This window comes from Perna viridis, chromosome 14, assembly GCF_037379345.1.
Source record: "Perna viridis isolate PV_CMFRI_1.1 ecotype Kerala chromosome 14, ASM3737934v1, whole genome shotgun sequence".
In the NCBI taxonomy this organism is placed as follows: domain Eukaryota; kingdom Metazoa; phylum Mollusca; class Bivalvia; order Mytilida; family Mytilidae; genus Perna; species Perna viridis.
Genome location: NC_142458.1, coordinates 27,400,431 through 27,415,542, shown reverse-complemented (window position 1 = coordinate 27,415,542; position 15,112 = coordinate 27,400,431). Strand labels below are relative to the sequence as shown.

Sequence of the window (15,112 nt, the reverse complement as noted above, 5' to 3'; positions counted from 1 at the left end):
CGCTTTTAATGGTGTTAAATGTTAAATATTATCTTAACGGTATGACTGTTACAAATGTCTAATTTCGTTTTTATTTCGTTTTAAGGGGTAAAATTTTCGTCTAAAGTTGCAATGTGAAGTGACCAAATGTGTCATAATAGTTTACGCGTTAACTTGCTTGATTTACACAACCAAAAAAAAGCATACTTGTTTTAACGCGTTAAAACCGAATTTATGACTACACCTTATAACTAAATTTACCGCGTTAATGTTAACGTGTTTTTATGGGTTAAACCCATTTTTAACAGGTTGAATATCAATTCAATTCTATCAGGCAATGATAAAAATTTTACGCGTTACGTTATGCATATGGCCAGTAACACTTGAATTTTAACGTGATAAATTTAATATTTCACTTACGGGTTCGAAATTTAGCTTGACATGGCAAATTTTATTGCGTTAAATATCTTTGTGTTAAGCGAGGAAATTGTTATTTACCGAGTTAAAATTGTTTTTTTTTAAGGTTATCGCGTTTTTGACATAACCGACCAGTAGTTCATCTTTGAACAATCACACTAAGCATGAGTTCTTGCATTTGTGTGTTTTGTAGTTGCTGCTATCGTTTATTTTAGCATAATTTCTTCTAGATGACGACAAGGCTTTTTTACTACATGTATCACTATCAGGCTATGGTACACGCCATCTTTATTTTTTAGATTTATCTGAAGAAGTGTTATCGTTCTGTTACCGTAAGTTTTATTACTTGTCGAAGCTTTCAGAGGTTTTACACTTGTGGGAAGACATATTGAAACTCTGAAACTATTTAAATGTTTTTTATTTAGGTAATAAGCTGGTGCATTTTCACACGCCTTTTCTTGCTTTAAAATGTAAATCATGATCAGTCATGACTTAGTCTAGGAATCGGCCTGTGAGTTCGTCCGATAATTTGTTATTCCACGTATATTTTTTCAGTGCCATATGGACATTGGGCAAAAGTATCCTTACTGCTCCTGTAATGTCAGCTAAAGTCTATTAAGAGTCTCAAAAATAATTTCAAAACAATTATGTGAGAAGCGAAATCTCTATATGCATGCGTACAAAACAGGCGTAAATAGATACAAGAGGTCGGTAAAAAATGATTTACTGTTATTATTAGCAATACATGTACAAGAATGATATTTTAGTATCATGAAATATACGACAAGCAAGAATATTAATGAAAGCACCGAATAAATGTATAATACACGTGTACTTTATATAAAAAAATAAAATTTTAAAATGGTAATGAACATTTTTTGCACCACCTAATCTGATGCGTTGATTTTTGTGACAGAAAAGTGTCCATTTCTTCGACTGTGATTATCACATTTTTTAAATTTACACAGTAATGCCCTAATTACAGTCACGCAATATCAAATGAAAAGAAACAATAAACAATCGTAAAACACACACAGTAGATCACATGCTTTGTCACATTTAAGTGATGAGCCTTCCATGAGGTGGAAATGTTCCATAAAAATGATGGACTGTGAAAACTGTACTTGTAACGTCGAAATTCAAAAAGGATTCTATAAGGTGTTCCGGATTGAAATATTCACCTTTTCCTTCTGTTCATGCGAATTTCACATCTGAGCACAGTCCATGTGAAATTAAAATAATGTTCACAATAAAAAATAGTATCAGAAGAATTCATATGAAGTCAAATTTAATTTGAAATGTCTCCCTTTGAAATAAAACACTAAACTGCCATTTACAGCTGCCATAGAAGGGACACTACCTTATGTCATTTAGGAACGAAAGAAGCGAACTACCGTACTACATTCAATATACTACGGTATAAAGAAAGACGTTATCTTGAGCCGTTTAGACACAGTTCCATCGTGATGGAATGATTTACAAGTTGTTAATTAATATGATGTTGAAAAATCAACTAATCCTTCACCAGCTTTACTCAAACCAATAAAAAAGCAGACGGAACTAAACTTTAAAGAACATTTCAATATGATATTGATGTAGCACGACTATTCACAATTTAGTTCTTAATCTGACGAAATTATAGAATTGTATGCTGCTATTTATTTAGTTTTTATCCCCGTCCTTTATGTACAGTCCGTGTAGGAGACGATGTTAAAATAAAAATGTTGACATGTATATGTTAAAACATTGATAAATGTCTTCAGAATCCCTTTAGAATTCAAATTTACCATGTCTTACTGACCATTTATAATGAACTCAGTATCTAGCCGTATTTGAATACCGTGACATTGTTAAATATCACTAAAAGTTTTGATGAAACAGTTGTCCAAGTTTGAAACGAACTAAGATGGCCGCCATCGTCAAACATCCTCGTTTGTCAGTATAAATGTTAAGAAAGGACATTTTTCTTGTGTTGACGTGGAGTCTGATGAACTGTTCGATCGCTTTGTACAATATATTGTATCTTTAGGGATGCATTCTATGGCGCTGATAGATCGTGATAAACATGGTTTCTTCTCCCTCTTATCAACCTTCAGTAATCCGACAACAACATCTGTCATATTCTCTGTCGGAGTACACACATTAGGGTTGATACTATCTACTTCCATTGATACATCAGAGTTAGCCCCGTAAACATTGCAGGGCAAGTTTTTTGACTCTGTGTTATTCCCATTTGAATTTACATCACTGCCATTTGATATTACGTCATTATTACGCACAATAGTAACGTTTCCTTGTGTACTATCTATACTCTGCTCACAATATGCATTTGATTGGTTAAATCCAACAGAATCATTTGTTCGGTCGGCGAGTGAGTTCTCTTCTGGAATATCTAATAAATATTGTAAACATTCTTCAACAGTTTTACCTCCGACATGCTGGTTACAGCTTCCTTGTGAACTATGTGATGAAACACTCTCAACAGAATTTGGAGGTCTACAATCTGCTTTGCCTTGTAATTCTAGAATATAATTCACAATAGCGGAGTTATCATCAGACACGCTTTCCGTGGATATAGAAACGTCTGAACAAGGCGTGATACACCTTGGATCTGTCGTAGGTGTGGCTGGAGCCGTCACCGACCTACTTGAATCGGGAGAGTTCGAGCTACACGTACTTGAGCAATTTTGTTTACTTTGAGGAAGAGAGAAACATAATGAGTTTAAATCTATATTACCAATCTGAGATTCAGTCTCCATCAATTCAGCAAGATCAGAGGATGAGCTTTGCTGTGATTCGAATGGGAATTTCATCTCAAGAAGATTCAACCCCAGTGTGTTGAGATCACCTGAAGTATTCTCCCCTTGCACTCCTCTTGGTGATATACGTTTTTCTTGATTGATAATCCACTCATTGTTAGTTCTATCTAATGTCTTGTGTAAACTCTGCGTTCCTGTAGCAGTCAGTAAAGAGTAGAGTTTTGATTTAGATGAAAATTGAGTTTGAACTTCTGTAGGTTTCATAACTTTGTTAATATGTCTATCATTAGAATCTTTCAATCTGGACTTTTTCGATTTTATTTTCGATGTTTCACTATTACAGTCCAATTCAACAAATTTCGAGTTCTCCACTTCTATTCGAAAAAGGTTTCCCATTTTCAGAAGTCCCGTCCTTTTTCCTTCGTCGAATTCTTTGCACAGTTTTCGCATCTTGAAAAAAGATAAAATGATAAATAATAACGGTTGGTGTTTCTGACCCGTTTAAGAGTATGGCAGTGGCGAAAATTTGAAGGGGTTAAATGAGCAGAATAAACGCATACTAAATCAACTCGTATTCATTAAAGCACTTGATTTTGACGAAATTTAGTAGGCGACAAACAAATTTCTGGTGATAATTTTGGCCAAAAAATAATGGCTGAAAAAAAGAATTCTGGCCCACATTTTGTTCATGGAAAATAATGAATTTCTAAATTTTTCTTGTATTAATGATATGGAAAACATCTGGTCCGCATTGACCTCTCCTCGGGAGAACCAGACAGTCTGTGCTTTATAATGGAAAACTTCGATACAACACCACTATCTTTTAAAACTCCATTTTGGTCTATTTTTAGAGACAAGACGATTCGCCTCATGATTAAGTTATACATGTAGGCCTATTTATAAAAAAGTTTTCCTGAACCGTGGGCACCCAATGATAATAAATTTGCAAATGATTCCAACAGTTTTTATTTTTATCATCTTGTTTTCAAAGGGAACCTTCAAGTATATTTTACCAGGTACATGTAAGAAAACGCATATAACTATATAATGCTTGTTCCTATATGAACACTGTTGAAGAGTATATACAAAATGATTTTTAAGTACAAGTCTTGTAAAGAATGAGGCAAGACACTCAAAATCGCAACACCTTCAGTTTTAAAATAGTTTTATATTTTCACTCAAGTAAGTCGTCTTTATTTCATGTATTCAATCAATTTTTTTTGCAAGATCGGAGAAAACTGAAAAAGAATCTACTTGTTTTTGTTCTTTGTCTATTCAATGAAATTATTTGAAAAAAAAAGGAATTTAAGGTTTAATCTTAGTTCTAATAATGCAAAAAAGATAGTAAGTATATAGTGACTGGTTTATTGTACTGTATTTTTTTAAATTTTAATTTCACACGTAATTTGCATTGGAAAACGTCGATAACGTTTAAACGTATTTTGAATTCGCATCAATCCGCATTTTCAGAATACGCTTTTGGTTCACACGCGTTAAAACATTTAATTTGCATTGAATTTTGATGAAAACGTCCGTTCACATGACATTTGAATGCAAATCATTAAATTTACATTATCTAAAACGTATACACAGTCAAAGCGAATTCAATAATGCGCATTGTTTTAATTCGCATTAACTCGCGTTGGAAAATTTTTGCGTGTGAAAGCATAACTGAAGAATTCGTATTGAGTGCTCATTATTTGACCTATGAACTCACCATTGTCCTTAAAAAAACGTACAGTAAGTATTGGATGTTGTGTAGTTGAGGAATTAAGTTAGAAACGTGAATTCGAATAAAACATACCATAGGTTGGCGATTTTACTGAGTGAAGGGTGGATCAATTTCGGATGGACGGACGGACGGCCGAATTCTATACTCCACCGCTTTCGCAAAAGGCGGGGGACAAAAAGGGTGTTCCAAGCTATCATTTGCTCATTCATATCAACATTTTCCAATAAAAGAGGGATTGAACATTCCATGCCCGGCCCGGATCATCGCCATGGTTGACGTGTCAGTGACTGGTATGCAAGCCAGGTTTCTAGCGGTGATCGAAAGAATGTAATCCAGGGACAAAACCAGACATGGAAAACAGCAATTTAAATTTTAAACCATGACCCGGAATGCATAACAATCCAAAGACATATCGAATTTAATTGCTACTTCCGATTTCTGATTAAAAAGTTTGCCCTTCACTCTAAACTTGCATCCGGGTGGGTTTTTTTTTCGATTCGAACAAGTATTTGTACCCGAAGAAATGACGCCACGATGACCCCTTGCAAAATATGTAGGAGAAATAGGTAAGGGCACTAATGTCCCAGAAGTGAGCTCAACTTTCTGATCGGCATATGTGAATCCAGAACCTTTATATTACGTGATAAAGAAATACGACATGGAGATTGATTCCTATACTTGGTACATCATATACAGCGAATTTCTCGGGGTATTCTACTCGACGAGGCTCGTGCATATCTACTACATGTACGTCAAAATCCAGGAACAATCGTCTGTGTATTGAGTAGTGTGTATGATATAAGATACGAATCACGCACGAATCTGACAACGTGAACATATAATGTAGACGAATTGACAGTTGTTCGACTAAGGGAGCAACCATTTGATTTTTTAATGAAAGGGGACAGGATTCTGCCATTTTATTTTGAAAAAAGGACCTGGGCCATTTTCCCCAGGATTCTATGGTTCCATAAGTAGGTCCAATTTGATAAGTGTACAGGTTCCAAATTGTCATTGGAGTCTTTAGAAAAAAAAACTTACTGATTCCAAAAATGCATTGAATTATGTGAAAATTTGGATGGATGAAAAGTAAAAAATTTGCGACAGAAATCGTTGAAAATGTATTTTTGACGGTCAAAATAGAACATTTTGTGTCGGGGAAATCACATAGAATTACATCTGCAACCATCACAGTGTATGATTTTTTGCGTAGAATGATTGCAGAAAAACACGTTTTCTACAAGCACAAGATGGTTGGTAATGTGCTTTTAGGTGAAAAAGTGACTTTATCGCTAAAAATATCAAACACTGAAACAGTAAACGTAGTGTAGCTTATTATGGCCATTATTAAAATGTAGTGTCCGTACCTAATGGGATTAATAGTCGTTCACTGCATTTGTTAACAAGCGAAGTTTTTGGTTTGAGTCTGACCCGGGAATATTTTTTTAATGTTAGAAATTAAAATTATATTATTAAAATGCCATTTTTTTACTTCCGATAATCGATTCAACATATTTTATCACATAAAAATTCATTTTTTTTTAAGTTGACGTTGTTACACCTATTTTCCAGATGTTTCCCAATCAACCAAATATATCATCGATTCGTGACGTATTTAAATGTCTAATTATATCAATTACTTGTTAGTACGTTTCAATGGACAAAATACCGGAAAAGTTGGCCCAAGTCCTTTAGGCCCTGCCGTTTTTTCTTTGGAGTTATAAGCGCCGATTTTTTCATTATAAACAAAAAAAAATAAGTTGGGGCAATAACAAATCCTGCTTTTTCTTATAACCTGTCCTGGCTTTTCATTTCTTAAAAATTTTAAACTGCCTTTTATTTCTAATTTGATCCAAGCCCCCATAAAAAATTTAATGGTAGTTCCCTGAGAAGAGCCAGAGGATGCAGATATAGAAGCGAGTTCAAAGTTTCTGTAGAATGGTATGGGGAAATGATTTATCTCCCTTTGATTATATCATTTAATTTATACCTCGAAGAACATGTAAATGTGTGTTAATTTTACCCTTATTCCACTGCCTGATTCTTACAGAATATAGCACTTAATAGCACAAACTGACATTTACTTATTATCATGCTTACCTCCTCAAATTCTCTTCTTAGTTTAAATATGGCACTCTCTTTACATCTCACAAGGTCCTCTAGGTATTGGTACCTGATCTTTTTCCTTGCCCTACATTCTCTTGCGCTTTGTCTACTTCGCTCAACCCTGACTTTAGCGTCCAAGTTTAACGGCTTTCTCCCCGGTCTTTTACGCTGTGTTTTCTTCGGGACTACTACAGACATAATATTCTCCTGGAAAGTCAAGCCTAAGGTTAGTGTAGTTCAAAACTTCAACACACACCAGATGACTTCTACTGTAAAGTAATAAATTGTATGTAAGAGCTGTTTTTGTTTTGTTTTAGGGGGTTGGAGTGCTAGTAGCATACGATCTTAGTTATCAGATGGTCGGTGTGAAATGGAACATAGTCTTGACAATACCCTCATTGTATATGGCCTTCCACTTGTGTCTGGATAAAAGAAATGATTGTGGACCTATACAAGCGCGGATGCTGATTTATAACACAGGTTGGAAGGGCAGTTGGTGTGATGACTACCACGAAGTTTGGGAACCACTGGCTTATCACTTAATCCAACCATACCGTTCTTAAACCGGTGGCAGAGAAAAGGGGACAAGCGCGGTTCGCCGGTCCTCCGACCTTTTAACAATAGTGATTCAGTGTACAAAATATTTCATGTACGTCACTCAACATCCAAAAAAAGCGTACACGTATCTCTTTCACAATGAAATAAATTTGCTTATTAGCTTGTCGTGTTCAAAATGACACGGATGGAAGAAGTTTAATACTGCATCCCGTCACATCCAATCCCGTCTTCCATCTTTGCGTAACCTATTTTTCCATGCACTTGTTTGCTTTAAGATTTCCAACTTGTTAACATGTATACTAGTCTTTGCGTATAGAAGTTTTTGAAATTTTATGTTGCCCAGTGTAACCCGCTCGGTTTGTAGCATTAATATATTATAAAAATTCACCGACATAAAAGAAATCCAAATTAACGTTTGTTGTTCACCCCCCCCCCTAATAATGGCTCCTCCCAATAAGATATGCACCATACCTGGACCTTATTGTTAATATTGACACTCGTTGAGGTTTAAGTGGCTTCGTTTATATTACCCTTGTTGTGGGGGCAAATACACGCAATTTTGATTTAAATATAGTTTTTTTTTTTTTACTTTCGAAAAATTAATATCGGTAAAATTTCGTTTTTACGTTATGCATATGAGAAGCCAAACTCCTTCGTTATACATGTAATTACAATCTGGTCTAACATGTTTTCTAACAAGTACCCCCCCCCTTTTTAGTCGATGACTGCATGAACAGTAAGTCTTCAAATAATACATCAACATTTTAATTTTATATATATGTCTTACCTTGTTAAAAACGCTGTAACCTCCGAATCTTAATCCAAACTTTGCTTCAACCATTTGTAATTTTTAGCATATCTTTTAACTCCAACTTCCCACAAAATTATTTACTGAGTTTTACTTTTGTGTTTTATTTATAATTCATTCTCGCAATCTGATTGGCTTAGAAGGACAACGCCGGTTAAAAATACTAATTATAGTAACATACTGGAAAAATATAGAATTATTTCTATTTATAACTGAATAAATAAATAGTAAACAACATTAACGTAAGCTCTTCATGACAACTGTCACGTCCTTGAAAATACATCACGTTTGTCAGGTAGTTCAGACCACAACATTTCATAAACGGTGAACACAAGGCTATTATATGTTTCCTTACTATTTTTTAGTAAATATATTCAGGAAGGATACTTAAAAGTGAGCGGAGCTAGTAGTAATTCGTATAGCCTTTAAATAGGTCAATGTCAAAGTCAAGTTCATCTTGTTTACTACAAACTGCAAATAAGCAAATCGTAAACCTGTACAATTAATGTGAATCAGGTGCATTTAATTAATCAATACAAACTGTTCGAATTAAAAGATTGTCACCGTTTAAGCATTTGCATAGGAACATCTGGTTAATATAAAAAAGGGGGGGGTAAAAGAATCCGACGTTCATGAGCACTTGTTTAGGGGACAACATTTGATTCTGAGGGGAGGGCTGGCAAATTTTGAGGGGTCAGAATATTTATTTCCGAAATTTTGCGGATCAGAATTATATAGCCAATGGTTAAACATGACGTCTAAACAACTGGCAAAACACAGGAAGCAAATCCAGACATACGAAAGCAAATATTGTATTTAATCTTAACTGAGTTTTTACTTTGGGCCAACATTGGCCCAACGTTGAAACACAAACAAATATATATCATTTTACTTTAAAAAAAAAGTTTTGTTGGATTTTTTCACAAATTCTGTTATAAGTGCATGTTTAATATTTATGTAACAAGTATTCGCATTTAATAATTAGAACTTAATAATGTATAACCAAATCTAAATTGTGATAAGGCCTCACTAACCACTTCCGGGTCAAATTGCGACTCCCCCTATGTAGTACCAAAAACACACTGAACCTGGACCTATGCATTGTAAGTGCATTTGTGTGTATTCTGATTAAAAGTAGTCAAAATAAAGCTGACAATTTGTACTTTAAAATCATATATGTAATTTACTACAAAAGTGTATGAATATTGTTTACATGTGTGAGTAATTTGCCTCCATGATGTCAGTTAGCAGATGTAAATTCTACTTAAACACATAAAAGTGACAAGCATTATCATTTTTCTATCAAATGCGAAATTTTGCAAATTTTCAATATCTAATATACCAATGCGTGTAAGATATCAGCGAATTTTTTTTTTATAATAGATTTTCTTTGTTTTAATCTATTACCGCCCTTGCGAGACCCGACAAGGTCGTCAAGGACATTAAAAACCCATTAGTTTTACTCTCGTTCAGTTTACAAGATTAAATGATGATGATTGAGGGTTTTTTATATTAACTGGAAAGAATTTATATGAAAATATAAGTGGAAACTAGCACTTTCTTTTAAAGAGCGCAGAGCATCGGTGCTCTGGGACATAACAATTTATTAAAAAAAAAATAATATCATCAAGTATGCCAACGTCGGTCCACTTGGTTGGGTTAACGTTGGTCTTATGTTGGGTCAACATTGGACATTCCTTGGGTCAATGACAATGTTGGCATTACGTTGGACCAACGTTGGCCAAACTATTGTTTGCCTCCGTTGGCTCTCTTTGCACTTACAACGTTGGGCACCCTACGTTGGCCCAGCGTAAATGACTCCGTTGAACCAACGTAGGAATGCTGTTTGGGTTATTCCATTTCACTGTATGAAGTACCAGAACTGAGGTCAGAATATTTATTTAATTTCTAGGAAGTGTAGGCCAGAAAATTTATTTTAAACTTTTTCAGGACCAGAATATTTATTTCGAAAATCAGCCATGCCCCCACCCTAGAATCAAATGATTGTCCCCTTAGGGAGGCACCAAGCAAAATTATATTCAACCGCCTAATACGGCACATTTTCGGTTTAAGAGAAATATAGACGGTGCCAAAATATGTTAAGCATATCGATATGAGGAAAAATAATATAATACACTTAGTCCATGTACTGGAAGTGTCCTCCGTGCCCCTCCAACTCATCGACTTCATGATGATTTTTACGTACCTTATACCTCCAATTACCGGATCAATGTGTCGCCATAGAATATCCTTGGATTCTTTTTCAGTATAAGTTTTGTGCCCAACTGGGTCAATAAGCCAAGATTTTTGTGCCTCAATTGTTCGAGCGTTTCAATCTTCCTGAGACATCACATATCACGAAACTAAATATATATATATAGGTGTCATCAAGTATAGTCCAGTGTCAAATGGTAAAAATATATCAATTTAAGCGAATTTTTTTTTCGGTGGAGTAGGGGTACATATTTTGCATTTTGTTAAAAACCCTTAGTGTTGCCGCAACGTTTTGGTACCATTTTAAAGCTGAGATTTTTGGCTGCATGATGATGCATATACTCTATATACTCTATTATTGTGTTATGGCCGACTGTAGGAACTTCTTATTTTTAATAATTTCAGCTTTAAATTTTGTAGACAGACAAAAATAAACATAGAATATTGTTGTATGGACCGTTTCTCATCTTAAGTTTGGAGCAAGGCTGTTTTTGATAAAACCATACACAACTGCCATAATTGCCAAAAGTAATTTTGGAATCGCCGTAAATTTTTTTATCTGTATTTAAAGAAGATATGGTTCTAATTTATGATATTGTACCAACCGATTCATGAATTAGCGATATTTCTTTTATGATAAGCCTTTTTTAATGATACATTCTGGGACCAAAATTCAGATGCTTGAACAAATGCAGCGTTACTTTGTTCGTTTCATTCTTGGCTTTGATAGACAATCACCGACAGATTCGTGTATCTGCAATATTGGATTGTGGTCAATCGAAGGACTTATTGACAAGTTTAAATTACTTTTATTTGGTAGATTGTGCAGAGCCAATCACAATACAACTCACAAACAATTATTCTGTATCCGTTTAAGCCAGATTTTTACTGGAGATTTTAATGAAAACTCAATGACATGATATAATAAAAATTCTTTTTAAATACGACATGTTATCTATCCTGGAGTGTTTTCTTGAGGATAATTTTATTCCTGACAAACGACTTTGGTAAAAATCATTAAACAGACAATAAACATTCAGGAAGAAACTCGATGGAAATCGTCCATACAAAATCGGCCGGAACTTGATAGGTTTTACTGCATTCACAACACGTTAAGGTTACAGACCACCAATTCAACCAATGAGCATTTGGAACGTACGCAAAAATAGTCCTACGCAGAAATTACCCCTGTTCCTCATAGTGCTGTGAAAAAAGTTCTCATCTTATTTTAAAAATTTAAACAGTTTCTGAAAGGAAAAACATTTCTGTACATTTTATAGGTGCATTTTGCTTCTTGTGATGTGAAGCCTAATCTCCATAATGATTTTTAAATATACCCCTATCTTGTGAAAACACTGGGATTTCCCATGCTATTTATAGACCCTTCACTTCCGGTGACCAGTACTGCACTGCAAGTCTGCTAACCCCACATGCCATTCTGAGGATTGTGAGCTGACATATGTAGAATCATGCTGATATATAGTCATCTGCAGGTTAAAGTTAAGGTAAAGTCCAGAGAAGCCATTGAATATTGTGAAATTAGCATAGAAGTCTATGGGAAGTGGAATTAGTGGTTTTTAGCCTTAAGATGAAGCCATGGCAAAATGAAAAGTTTCTTGAAATAGCTTTAAACTACTTGAAGATCTTGTTAACTTTGCCATGAGAGGAATACACTACAAAAATCCTTCAAAATATGCATTTTTTTAAGTTATAGGTCCAAATTATGGAAAATTGGTCTTTTTGGCTGATTTTTATGTCCTATCTTGTAAAAAGTGTAGAAAATTTAGTAAAAATATCAAATATTAAACTTTGAGGGCTATATTTACCTAAATATGGTAGTAATAAGCACTTGAAATCAAGTTTTGTGTAGATTTGAGCAAAAATTAGGTTAGAAATGAGGAAAAACTCACTTTCATTACTGCGGTTAAGGCCATATAAGCATTCCCCTATGGCAACATGGAAAATCCATTATTGAGCACTTTTTTTGCTTTAGGTGCCCTTTACTGGTCATGTTTTAATGTGAAAACACTGTATTTACAAATTTAAAGCCAAATATATCACCTTTTGTGAAAATTTAAAGATTTAGGATTTTTGACATGTGATCAAGAAAAAGGGGGAGGCATGTCAGAAATAAATTTTTAAAAATAGACCAATTTCTCAGAAAATGATTACTTTTAAAACTATTTCTTCATTAATATTGTTAAAAAACAACTTGTGATTGATATTTTTTATTTGAAAAGTCAGAAAAAGTTCTTTGCAAATATTTAATGCATTTCAGTATGGTAGAATATTTTCACTTTTTTGCTCGCACAACTTGGTTACCCTATATTTAAAAATCAAATATTTAAAAAAGTGCTTGTCACATTTCACTGAAACTTTGCAAATGCATTCAGTATGTGTGTAGGAAGATACCTGTATAGTTATTTATTTTTTCTAAGACAAAAAGTGACTCTTTAGGTTACAGACCACCAATTCAACCAATGAGCATTTGGAACGTACGCAAAAATAGTCCTACGCAGAAATTACCCCTGTTCCTCATAGTGCTGTGAAAAAAGTTCTCATCTTATTTTAAAAATTTAAACAGTTTCTGAAAGGAAAAACATTTCTGTACATTTTATAGGTGCATTTTGCTTCTTGTGATATGAAGCCTAATCTCCATAATGATTTTTAAATATACCCCTATCTTGTGAAAACACTGGGATTTCCCATGCTATTTATAGACCCTTCACTTCCGGTGACCAGTACTGCACTGCAAGTCTGCTAACCCCACATGCCATTCTGAGGATTGTGAGCTGACATATGTAGAATCATGCTGATATATAGTCATCTGCAGGTTAAAGTTAAGGTAAAGTCCAGAGAAGCCATTGAATATTGTGAAATTAGCATAGAAGTCTATGGGAAGTGGAATTAGTGGTTTTTAGCCTTAACCGAGCACAGATTACTTCGTCTAACATCGGTGAATCCAGAACTAAATCAGCAAGTGCTAGTCATGGTCAAAATAAGATCTCTATCTATTAAAGAAGGAATATGTACCATGTGTAATCGTTACGAACATGACATAGTGAAACATTTAATTCTTAACTGTGAACAACTTATTGATGAGAGAAACACTATGTTCTATTTTGCTAGTTCAGCAATCCGAAACGGCCTTCCTCCAAGACGAGGACGATAAACTTATATCCCTACTCGGTGGAATTACTGACTTCATAAAAACTCTAGAATTCGATGTGTGGAAACACCTGAAATACTGCTTGGCAGATGGCCTTTATAAAATGTACCTCAAATTCAAACCTGTTTTGAGCAACCATAGAATCAATTTTGGTCACTGAAATGTCAGATATTTTTGTGCTAGATCTTTTTTCTTCTTTTTTTATGTAATACATGATTTAATTTGATGTAAATTGTAGTTTATTTTTGTGTATATTGTATATTAATTGCGTCCTTTTTTTATGTAAATTAGTGTTGTGTATATAAAAAATATGTCATCATTATTGGTGGAAATAAAGAAAATCAGTCAATCAATCAGTCTATTTAAATGTACCATGATCATGTATTTGACCCTAGCATTGGGCAGTGACACTAAAGTTTACGACCTGAATGATTTCTGTTATATTAGTAGACCTTGTGACCGCCTTTAAAAATCACGCGTCTTACGATTTGACCCTGAAATAAGAAATTAAAGAGTAATCAAGGGAACCAAGGTTATAGCGGTAATCAAAAGAATGTAATCCAGGGACAAAGAACCGACATGGAAAACAGACATACACAACAAAGAACATACAGTAACTAAAATCATACATACAAAGTAACAAAAGCAAATGAGCAACTCGGACTCCACTAAAAACTGGGAGCATGGACCGGGTGCACCGGTAGGGTAAGCGTCCCCTGCTTTTCTAGAAACACCCACCGAGTTGCTCATAAAAGGTCAAGTCCGGGGTAGACAAACGAGGAAAGGAAAACTATAACCCGTTGAATAAATCAGTTTTCATGGTGCAGATGAATACACCATAACGATCTACGAGTTCATGATGACAACCATAGAACTTCTGTAGTGATGACTTCAATCTTGTAGCAATATAACCCTGTTCCAGAAGCCTATTTGTCAGAGTTCTAGTGCGATACATAAAGTGTGCATAGTTTCGGCAAGCTCTGGCATAACGTATGAGTTGTAATATGAATACTCCATACGCAGGTGCTGAAGGGATGTTGCCACCGATGAAAGGTAAGTTGACAATTCTGAATGAAAAGTCATCACGTTTGTCGTAAAGTGTGGTCAATAGTTTTCCTTTACCATCGATTTCTAAATGTAGGTCAAGATAAGAGGCTGACTTCACAGTGTCTGTAGTATCCTTTATCTCAAGTTCTTTTGGGTAGATGCGATGTATCAAATCCCCGAAATTAGGATTGTTTAAAGATAATACGTCATCTATATAGCGGAAACTGAGATTGAAGGATCTAGCCAAATGATATTAAGCTGCGAAAAAAATATAATTGATGACAGAATGGACGAATGTACAAGCAAGTTGTAGTAAATTGAGC

The 15,112-nt window shown here is 34.6% G+C and overlaps 1 protein-coding gene across 3 annotated transcripts; it reads right to left on the bottom strand.

Moving 5' to 3' along the window:
• Nucleotides 1–1,104: 1,104 nt before the first annotated feature.
• Nucleotides 1,105–8,497, bottom strand: LOC148598846 (uncharacterized). 3 transcript variants are annotated; one of them, XM_088562421.1, is made up of 3 exons: nt 8,339–8,497; nt 6,988–7,200; nt 1,105–3,605 (listed from the first exon to the last, which is right to left on the bottom strand). In XM_088562421.1, exons 1-3 carry the CDS (start codon nt 8,390–8,392, stop codon nt 2,316–2,318), a joined length of 1,557 nt encoding a protein of 518 aa, XP_088418547.1. In that variant the 5' UTR covers nt 8,393–8,497; the 3' UTR covers nt 1,105–2,315. The 3 variants fall into 3 exon arrangements, with proteins under 3 accessions (XP_088418547.1, XP_088418549.1, XP_088418550.1); XM_088562423.1 differs by having other exon boundaries at nt 6,988–7,262; nt 8,339–8,494; XM_088562424.1 differs by having other exon boundaries at nt 6,988–7,259; nt 8,339–8,449.
• Nucleotides 8,498–15,112: the final 6,615 nt, after the last annotated feature.

What these genes read in the sequence shown, in the direction of transcription:
- LOC148598846 (XM_088562421.1), bottom strand. Translation starts at nt 8,392, where the DNA reads ATGGTTGAAGCAAAGTTTGGATTAAGATTCGGAGGTTACAGCGTTTTT. An exon ending in GTTACAGCGTTTTTAACAAG is followed by an intron (nt 7,201 to 8,338) that starts GTAAGACATATA and finishes TTGACTTTCCAG; the next exon opens with GAGAATATTATGTCTGTAGT. An exon ending in TAAGAAGAGAATTTGAGGAG is followed by an intron (nt 3,606 to 6,987) that starts GTAAGCATGATA and finishes TCTTTTTTCAAG; the next exon opens with ATGCGAAAACTGTGCAAAGA.